This window comes from Pristis pectinata, chromosome 25, assembly GCF_009764475.1.
Source record: "Pristis pectinata isolate sPriPec2 chromosome 25, sPriPec2.1.pri, whole genome shotgun sequence".
NCBI lineage: Eukaryota > Metazoa > Chordata > Chondrichthyes > Rhinopristiformes > Pristidae > Pristis > Pristis pectinata.
The window spans coordinates 1,781,882-1,791,634 of NC_067429.1; the positions used below are offsets into that span (position 1 = coordinate 1,781,882).

General features: G+C 51.1%; 1 protein-coding gene across 1 annotated transcript; it reads right to left on the bottom strand.

Moving 5' to 3' along the window:
- Window positions 1-222: 222 nt before the first annotated feature.
- LOC127582978 (eukaryotic translation initiation factor 1b-like) lies at window positions 223-4,676 on the bottom strand. The gene is made up of 4 exons (XM_052038647.1): window positions 4,511-4,676; window positions 3,347-3,510; window positions 1,362-1,463; window positions 223-547 (listed from the first exon to the last, which is right to left on the bottom strand). The coding sequence occupies exons 1-4, from the start codon at window positions 4,539-4,541 to the stop codon at window positions 503-505; spliced, it is 342 nt and encodes a 113-aa protein (XP_051894607.1). The 5' UTR covers window positions 4,542-4,676; the 3' UTR covers window positions 223-502.
- Between the last annotated feature and the right edge of the window lie 5,077 nt (window positions 4,677-9,753).

Below are 9,753 nucleotides of genomic sequence, written 5' to 3' on the forward strand. Positions count from 1 at the left end.
ATTAAAGAAAGTTATTTAAGGACAATTAAATCCACATTAACCAACAAAATCATGAATCAATTATTATTCAGAAAAATGTAATAAGCCAAGCAGCTCACATTCTTGCCAATTGGCTGCTGAACACCCCCAACCACTAATCTGTAGCCTGCACATCACAGCTCTTCAGTACCTGTCCCAATATTCCCTAGGATTCATGGCAAGGAGGCCAAGTGTCAGAACAAGTTTCTCAAGTGGGTTTTATTATACATTATACAAAAAGGAAGTACAACAAAAGTTCTAACATGTGCCTTTAAAAGTGAGTACAAATGTTACAAAACATGTTAAAAGTTAGCTGGGACAGAAGTGAATGGACCTAAAGATCTTGCTGCAGAGCCAGAAGATTGAACTGCTTATTCTGCAAGTCAGGTGTCACCATACAGGCTTCCTTGGATCAACAGGTACAGTCCACAAGTCAGAGCCTGTCATTATCCAGCAAGGCATGCACACAAAGGGATTGTGTTAATCAGAACCCATGGACCTTGAGTTGTTCTTCCTTAACAATGCCAACCTGCAAGTCAAATAAAACAACAGCTTTAGTAAAAGAACTTGCATCTTCCCAGATGAGTAGATCTAACCAAAACCCAGACCAATTCAGTGTACAGTGGACAATGCCCAACCTTACTGAAATTCAACCTAAACCACTCAAGTGGCCAGTCACTTTCTGGCCTGAACAGAGAGCAGATGTCAGCATTGTGGGTAGCAAGTGGCAACAACCTATAGAGCCAGTTTACAGCTAGACCAATCCCCTCAGAAAGGAGGGGCTGCTCAAGGCTGTAGGTTAGCAGTGACAAGGCCATGTACTTGCCAGAGAATAACAGCCAAACCAGATTGAAAGTTGTTCTAAAAAGATACAGCATTGAAACAGACCCTTGGCCCACTGTCCATGCTGACCACCCATCCACACTATTCCTACATCAATCCCACCAGTTACTCTGCACATCAATTCTTCCTTCATCACCCCCACCCAAAAAGATCTACCACTCACCTACACACTAGTGGCCAATTAACTCACTGACCCACATGTCCCTGGGATGTGGCAGGAAACTGCAGCACCTGGAGAAAACCTACACAGCCACAGGGAGAACATGCAAACTCCACACAGACAGCACCAGTCAAGATTGAACTGAGTCATGAGGCAGCAGGTCCACTAACCATGCCACAGTACTGCCTTGCCACACCAGACCTAGAAGTGTGCTTAAATTCAATCACAGACTGGTGCAAATAGAAATTAGCTACCAGCTATTTCTCATTGACAGTATCAGCAAATACATTCCACAAGGGCAAGAAGAGGCAAATGCCAAGTTATGCAGAACACCGGTTACCTCCACTAGGAACTTGCAGATGTTCTTGCGCTGGTCCCCTTGAAGTTGGATTACCTCACCGTACTCAGGGTGCTCAATCACAGTACCATTGCAGGCAAATTGCTGCAGGAAGAATAACTTGTGATTAACAAATCTTGAGACATATCCTCTCATTGTTAAATTGGGCAGATGGTCACATTACCTTTGACCAAGTATGTTTATTTCCATTTTCCCTTGGGATGGAGGCCATTCAGCTGATGGCACTCAGACTCCCCTTTCCCCAGTAAGGGACCCTGTAACCTATTCTGCACCCCACCCCCACCCCACCCCCCACCCCATCCCCCCACCCCATCCCCCCACCCCACACACCACACCAACCCCCCCCCCCAATGATGGGCAGGTGTGGGAAGGGTGGAGCTGGGAGGGAGGCAGGTGGGTGATAGTTAGAAGCAGACAAGGGAAAAAGGAAGTGGTTGAGTAGGACAGAGGCTGGATGGAGGGCTGGAATCTGATAAGGAAGGCTGTAGTGACAACCATTAGGGCAGAGCACATGGAAGCAGACAGGGAAGGGGATTTAGTGGTTGAACGGTATTCAGTGCTCCCAATGTGGCCTCTGCTACATTGGTGAGATCAAGTGCAAAGTAGGCACTGGTTTACAGAGCATCTCTGCAATGGCTATCCCAAGCTCCCAATTGCAGGCCACTTCAACTCCCCTTCCCAGTCCCACACCAACCTCAGCCTTCTCCACTGCCAGGAGAAAATGAGATGGATTCTGCCTCCAGCACCCTTATAGGCACACAGTCTTTGTCCTCTGGATATCTCACGTGCTCTCTAATCAACTCCTCCCTCCCCACAACCATCTCCAGTTCTTATTCTATCTAGTCCCCTTAATTTTAAACACTCAACCTCTTGCTTTAAACAAAAACACCCAAGTTTCAGTCTTGCCACACATCTGCAATTTTAATTTAGCAATGTTTTCTAAACAGAAAATGTTTAAAAAACTCAGGTCTGGCAGCAACTCTGGAAAAAACAGGAACATTTCAGAGGATCTTTTGTTGGTTAATTCTTTCCACCAATACTGGCCAGTTTCCAGCATTGTTTTTATTTCAGATTTTCAGCATCTGCAGCTTCTGATTTTCATGGAAATCCTTTTCACCCTCTAGAGCAATCTTTAATGTGGGACACAAACAAAACAGTGCTGTACACAGTTTGAGCATAACCTACCTGCTCTTGTATTCTACACAACTACCAAAGAATTGGACATCTATGATTTCTAATAAATCTTTAAGGATCTACAAACACTCCAAGGTTCCTCTTCCTCAATGCTATTCATAACCTCTCATACATTGCAAGTGTCCTCACCTTGTTACACCTTACAAATGCATTACTTCATCTTTTGGGATTAAAAAAAGTTTTCTGCTGAACTGCCCAGACCATCTACATCAAGAGAAAATGCTGGAAACACTCAGGTCAGGCAGTGTGTGGAAAGAAACAGTTAACATTTCAGATCCGCAACCCCTCACAGACCTGAAACATTAACTGTTTCTCTGTCCACACATGCTGCCTTGACCCACTGTTTCCAGTATTTTCTGTTATTATTTCAGATTTCCACAGCCTATTTTGATTTTGCACCCTAGAAAAACCTACACCACCAACCACAGCCAATTTTTCTACTTCTCATCACTTGCATGCATGTTCAAACCATCAATAAATTAAAGCCAGTGGAACTCCAATGCCCATTGACCATCTCCAACTTCCACAACCAAGACTGACCGTTAACTGGGCTACTGCTTTATGATGGAAAAATTCCAACCACAGAAGTCTGACTTAATTCGATGTTAACATCCATAAAGGGTTGGCACTTTACCACATAATTCATGGGCCAGTTTATAACAGGAACCAGTGCTGATGGTAGTGAAACTAATAGGTTGGCACATTGTTTCTGTCAGTGTTCTGAAGCTCAGCTGATATAGTAACTGTTCTCCCTTTAGGATGAAAGTTCTTACCTTTTTGAAGTGTTTGACAAGTTTCTTTTTGTCATACTCATCAGCGATTCCCTGGACAGTGGTGAGGGTTTTCCGGCCGTTCCTCTGTTGAATCCTTATGTGTATGTAGTCCTCAGTCCCAGAAGGGAGGAGATCATCACCCTTAAGTGCATCAGCAAAGGGATCTAAAACATTGAAGATGTTCAGTTACAAACCAAAGATTTCTGTACAAATGCCTTTAAATGATTTCCAAAACTAAATGCTGGAGAGGGGGAGAAATTTAGAAGAGAAACTGATCCTTGGAGAAGACTCATTTGTTTGATCTGGAACAAAGAATGGAACCCAAGGTTGGACAAGGGTTTCCAGCCCTGTCCAAGTGTGGAGTAATTCTCTTCCCACAACAAGTCCCCCCCCTCATCATTCACCCCCCCCCCCCCCCACCACCACCACCCCGCACCCCCCCCCCCCCCTCCCACCCGTCCCTCACCCCCCCACCCCCCTCACCCTCTCCCTCCCCCACCCACCCCCTCTCCCTCCCTCCCCCACCCCCCCCCTCCCTCCCTCCACCCCCCCCCCCTCCCCCCCCCCCACACCCCCCTCCCCCCCCCCCACCCACCCCCTCTCCCTCACCCACCCCCTCTCCCCCCCACCCACCACCCCCTCCCTCCCTCCCCACCCACCCCCTCCCCCCCCCCCCCCTCCCCCTCCCCACCCTCACCCTCTCCCTCCCTCCCCCCCACCCTCTCCCTCCCTCACCCCCTCTCCCTCCCTCCCCCTCACCTCCCTCCCCACCCCCTCCCCCCTCACCCCCTCTCCCCCACCCCCCACCCCCCCTCTCCCTCCCTCCACCCCCCTCTCCCTCCCTCACCCACCCCCTCTCCTCCCTCACCCACCCACCCACCCCCTCCCTCCCTCCCCACCCTCACCCTCTCCCTCCCTCCCCACCCTCACCCTCTCCCTCCCTCCACCCTCACCCCTCCCTCCCTCACCCCTCCCTCCCTCCCCCCCTCTCCCTCCCTCCCCCTCCCCCTCTCCCTCCCTCCCCACCCTCACCCTCTCCCTCCCTCCCCACCCTCACCCTCTCCCTCCCTCACCCCCTCTCTCCCACCCTCTCTCCCTCCCTCCCACCCTCTCTCCCTCCCTCCCACCCTCTCTCCCTCTCTCCCTCTCTCCCTCTCCTCCCACCGAAGCAGTGCAGGTTGTGGCAGGCGGACATGCGCTGTGCTGGCGGCAGGGACGCGGACGGCACCGCGGGCTCCAGCTCCGGCCGCTCGCTGCACCACCGCCGACTGCAGCCCCCGCCCGCGCCCGCGCCCGCGCCCTTATGTCGGCAGCGCGCACGCTGCGCCTGACGTCACCAACGGGGGCTTGTGTCACAGCGCACGTACGTCAGCGGCCGTGTGACGCACGGAAACCGGCCCGGGGCTGCAGGCGGGGCTTCCCGCACGGGGGGGGGTAGAGGTGGGGGTGGGGGTAGGGTGAGGGGTTGGGGTGGTGGAGGGGGGAGGGGGAAGGGGTAGAGCTGGGGGGAGGGGGGGTTAGGGGTGGGGGGTGAGGGAGGGGGAAGGGGTAGATGTGGGGGGAGGGTAGTGGGGTAGGGGGAGTGGAGGGGTGGGGGTGGAGGGGGGAGTGGAGGGGTGGGGGTGGGGTGAGGGGTTGGGGTGGAGGGGGGGAGGGTAGGGTGAGGGCTGAGGGAGGGGGAAGGGGTAGATGTGGGGGGAGGGGGTGGAGGGTGGGGGAGGGTAGGGGTTGGGGTGGGGTGAGGGGTGATGGGGAAGGGGTAGAGGTGGGGATGGGGGGAAGGGTTAGAGGGAGGGGGAGGGGCAGGGTAGGGGTTTGGGTAGGGTAGGAGAGGGGTAGGGGGTGTTCCAGTCTGGGGGGAGGGGGCGGGGGTAATGGCACTGTTGGGGGGGCTTCGGGGCCACAGTCGGGTGAGGGTGACAGTGGCGCGGGGGGTTCATGGTCGGGGGTCGGGACCCCGTCCAGGTACAGCAGGCAGCTGGCAGGGGAGGTCGGGGTGTGGGTGGGGTCACGGTCGGGTGAGGGGATGGTCAGGGGGTGATGGTCTGGGGGGGTACAGGGGGCAGTGGGGGGGTACAGGTATGGGGGGCAGCAGGCAGGGGAGGTCTGGAGGGTTGCGGTCACGGGGAGGGGGCTGACGGTCCGGCCGGGGGGGTGGAGTACAGGTACAGAGGGCAGCAGAGGTCCAAAATTTCGCTTTAAATGCACCCAATGACTTGGCCTCCAGAGCCGTCTGTGGCAATGAATTCCACAGATTCACCACCCTCTGGCTGATGAAATTCCTCCTCATCTCTGTTCTGAAGAGACGTCCTTCTATTCTGAGGCTGTGCCCTCTGGTCCTAGACTCTCCCACTACTGGAAACATCCTCTCCACATGCACTCTATTCCAGGCCTTTCAATATTCAGTGGGTTTCAATGAGATCCCCCCTCATCCTTCTAAACTCCAGCAAGTACAGGCTCAGAGACATCAAATGCTCCTCATACGTTAACCCTTTCATTCCCAGGATCATTCTTGTAAACCTCCTCTGGACCGTCTCCAATGCCAGCACATCTTTCCTTAGATATGGGCTGAAGAAGAAGGAATCTGATAGGAGAGGAGAGTAGACCTTGGAATAAAGGGAAGTAGATGGGAAACCAGAGGGAAGAAGGTGTGGGTGAGGGTCAAGTCGTGAGGGCAGGGGAGGGGACAGAGAAGGGGTGAAGGGGCTCTGTTATACACCAGTACCTGCTGTTGTGCCAGAATGGGTGTGTTGTCTCGCATTTCTTTGCGCATTAGAGTGACACACCATCCCCAGCGTGAGGAATGCCATTGCAAATCAGCGCAAGGAGAAGCTGAGAAAATACCTTCAAATGTCAGGGGGATGGTATGAGTTTGGTGACTTGGGAGATGGCTGACAGTTTCCAAGGAGTCTCCGGGCCAGTTAAGGGGACTCAGCACTCGACCATATGCCAGTCAATAACTCCAAAACCAGAGCCATCGCAGGTCCTCTGCAGGGTCCTCCTTGCCTGTGATGGAACCTGCCAGGTGGAGCAGGTATGGGTCAGGCAGAGGCTGCTGCTCAGAGATGGAACACTGTGCAGCCATGCCGACCCATACCTGAGCCTTCACTGAGTGCTCATTCTCAGTTCATGTCCCCCTGCCCAATACAGATTTGGTCTAAACTTGCCTCGTCGAATTAAATCCTTACTCTAAGGCTGATTGGCGCCGCACAAAGACGGTCCAGCAGGCAATAGAACATCCCCTCTAATCATCAAAGCACAACCTCTCTCTAAGAAGAAAGTTTGACGAAAGGCACGGGCTTCTCTGTGCTCTCCAGCTGATAGCTCCGAAAAATAATGAGACTTACAAACTCAGAAGGTTCCAGGTTGAATTGCCATGCTGTAGCGGATTATCTGAGGTGAACCAGCAGTCTGTGCAGGGTTACAATTTGCCTCCTCAGAAATCTATGCTGGCTGGGGTCAGCCATGTCTCAGTGACGGCACTTCCAGCTCTTGCTCACAGCTCACAGGTTCACACCCGTCAATCATTTCAGCACATGCCAGGCTCCCTGCGTCTGTGCAGAGAGAGTCCCGCACTCTCAGACACCCAGCCCTGCACAGGCAACATTAAACCGAGAGTCGGTCAGGTCTCGGTGAATGGAAAGATCCCATGGCTACTGCCCAGAGAAGATGCTACTGCTGCAGGCTATCGCTTACTCTGCCTGGCGAATGTTTATCTTTCATCCAATGTTATTAAAACAGATTATCTGGCTGGATTATCTGCCAGCAGGATCTCACTGTCTACAGATGAGTTTCTGATATAATGGTGAGCACATGTAAATTAGTGACTGTGCATCTTACCTTTCCAACACACTCCTTCTGAAAGGGGTAAATAACAAGCAACCAGGAGCAGGAGCCCTGGCTGATTTCCCTTCTCACCTCTCTCTCTAACCCAGGACTCACTGGGCAGTGAACAGGACAAGGAACCCCAGCTGATGACCCCTGTCTAACCCAGGGTCTATTGGACAGTGATCAGGAGCAGAAAAACTGGCTGATTTCTTCTCTCTAACCCGAGCTCACTGGCTAGTGATCAGGAAATGAAATTAAAACTGGGATCTCTGAGGCAGAAATACTTAGGTTTGCTTCGATTGAATAGCAAGTAGTGAAAGATTATTTTGTTTTACCAGTGGGTTAGCAACAACTTGGATTAGTTAGAGATAGGTAGAAGTTTATATAGTTCTGACTATTCTGTTAGAGTGATTAGAGTTAAGACCTTAAGCAATAAAGTCATTGAAGAAGATTAAAGGTGAGTGAAGAAAACACGGATCACAGGTGTGAGTGTGGAAGTTGACACAGAGCTGGTTTCAAAGTAACTTCCTTCTGTCTGAATTGTTTGTGCATCAAAAGCTTGAGTTTTTGTCAGGTCCAAGTGAAATGTTTCTCTTTCTGCATCACTTATACTGTTGTTTGTTCAAATCCCAAGGAAGTTGCCAATTGCAATGTAATTTCCTGTGCCCTTGATATATCTGGAGGGGAAGAGGGAGCATCCATAGCTGGTAGATGGGAGGGTATACACGTGGACCGTCACAGTCCGGGAGAAGGCACAGGGCCCCACCTTCAGAACCGACAGGGGTTTCACTCCCCATTCCTCTGTGCCCTGCATCAGCTTCAAGCATCCAGTTTCTAGCCATGCTTGTTACCCAGGAAACTCTACAGGCACAAGGTGTCCATGGTTTTTACTCCATAAGCATCTCCTGGTGAAAGACGTGCACACTGTCAGGTTATCATCCATCTTCCTCACTGTCACTCGGACAGTGTCACGTACACCTTGGCCACATGCCCCAAACATCCAATGGGATATTCTGCAGCCACAATAAGGGCACTAAACAATTCCTGGCTTTACAACTGTCGCTGTTTATTCAAGGTGAAGGTCTCTTACCGTGTATCTGTACAGGGTCACTGTTTATTGAAGGTGAGAGTCACACCCCATGTGACTGTGCAGAGTCCCATTTTATTCAGGAGTGGGTCAGTCCCTGTGTAACTGTGCAGTGTCGCTGATAATTTAGGGTAAGGTACAAACTGTACATCCAAGCTAATTGTATTCGGCAGTGTAAGGATTATTCACTGTGTGCAGTGCACTGATTTTCTCCATTGGATTAAAGTTGATGAGGGAGACGGCTCACAAAGGGGGGAAGCTGTGGTTTGTGCTTCTGCCAAGTCGAACTGTGAATGGTGACAGACACTGTTCATGATCTGCGTACTAGCAAGCTACTGGGAGGTGAGATCGGAATCCAATCATGGTAATCGCTCCCTACAATTATATTTAGGCACAGGGATTGTGTAACATCCTGCCCAGGAAGCCTTGTCCTGAGCAGCTGCGTAGGACTCTGGTGTGCCGGCTCTTCCTGTCACTGTTCAGAGACAGACATCGACTGCTGCCAGAAAATCATCAATTCGATGAAACTTGTCAGTCTTTCAGTGTAAGGAGATGTCCATAAGGCAATGCTGCCAACGGGCACATTCCAGGCTGCAGGATACACTGAAGCTTGGTGCAGCCTCCACAAAGGCTGTGTGGGGTAGGAGCACAGTCTAGGGTCCTGTCTGAGGGGCTGGGTCTGGTGTAACAGCCTCTCAAGTTTATTGTTGATGGAATATTTGGGACTGTAAAACTAATGCCATTATAAGCCAGTGTAATGATGTGCTAGGTGCTGTGAATTAAGACAGCACAATGCCCCATCTATAACACTATATTTTAGGAATAAAGTATATTTTTAGAAAATAAATCCAGAGACAGCAATTTGAAGGGATGTTCTCAAGGCACTTAGGAGGAAAGGATGGGGGTGATGTCATTTCTGCCACTGTGCACAAAGGGCTGGAACCATGGAGAATCTTCTCAACGTGACCGCTCACAGAAATTAGATCAGAGAAAAATTGATGTTATGCTCATTTAAAGGAGTGTGAATGGTGATTTGTGAATTTCATGGATTGTATATTTGCAAATTTTAAAATAAAGTGCATTTTGGACAATTCCAGCCCTCCCAGGATTTCCTGTCATCCAGCTTGGAGGTTTCAATCTGCAGCAAGTGGGTGAGTCTGGACAAACTGATGGTTCAAGGCCATCAGATCCACTGTAGCCAGCTCTGTGGGACTGGATGGGCACAGGCCTGCTGGCAGTCTATGAATCCATGAGGAAGGGCATCATCATCCTCATCTACAAGCAGAAGAAGGAGAGGGAGATCAGAAACCTGCTCACACCTCACTGTGGAATGTGGATTACAAGATTCTGCCCAAGGCTATCACCAGTTGATAAGTCTGGTCTGGGACAGGTGGTCCACCTAGACCAGACTCTCAGGTCCAACCACCTGACCGTACTGGGAATCTGGACTGGAGGAGCTGGGGTGTGTGACAAGAAGTGGATAGCCAAGATG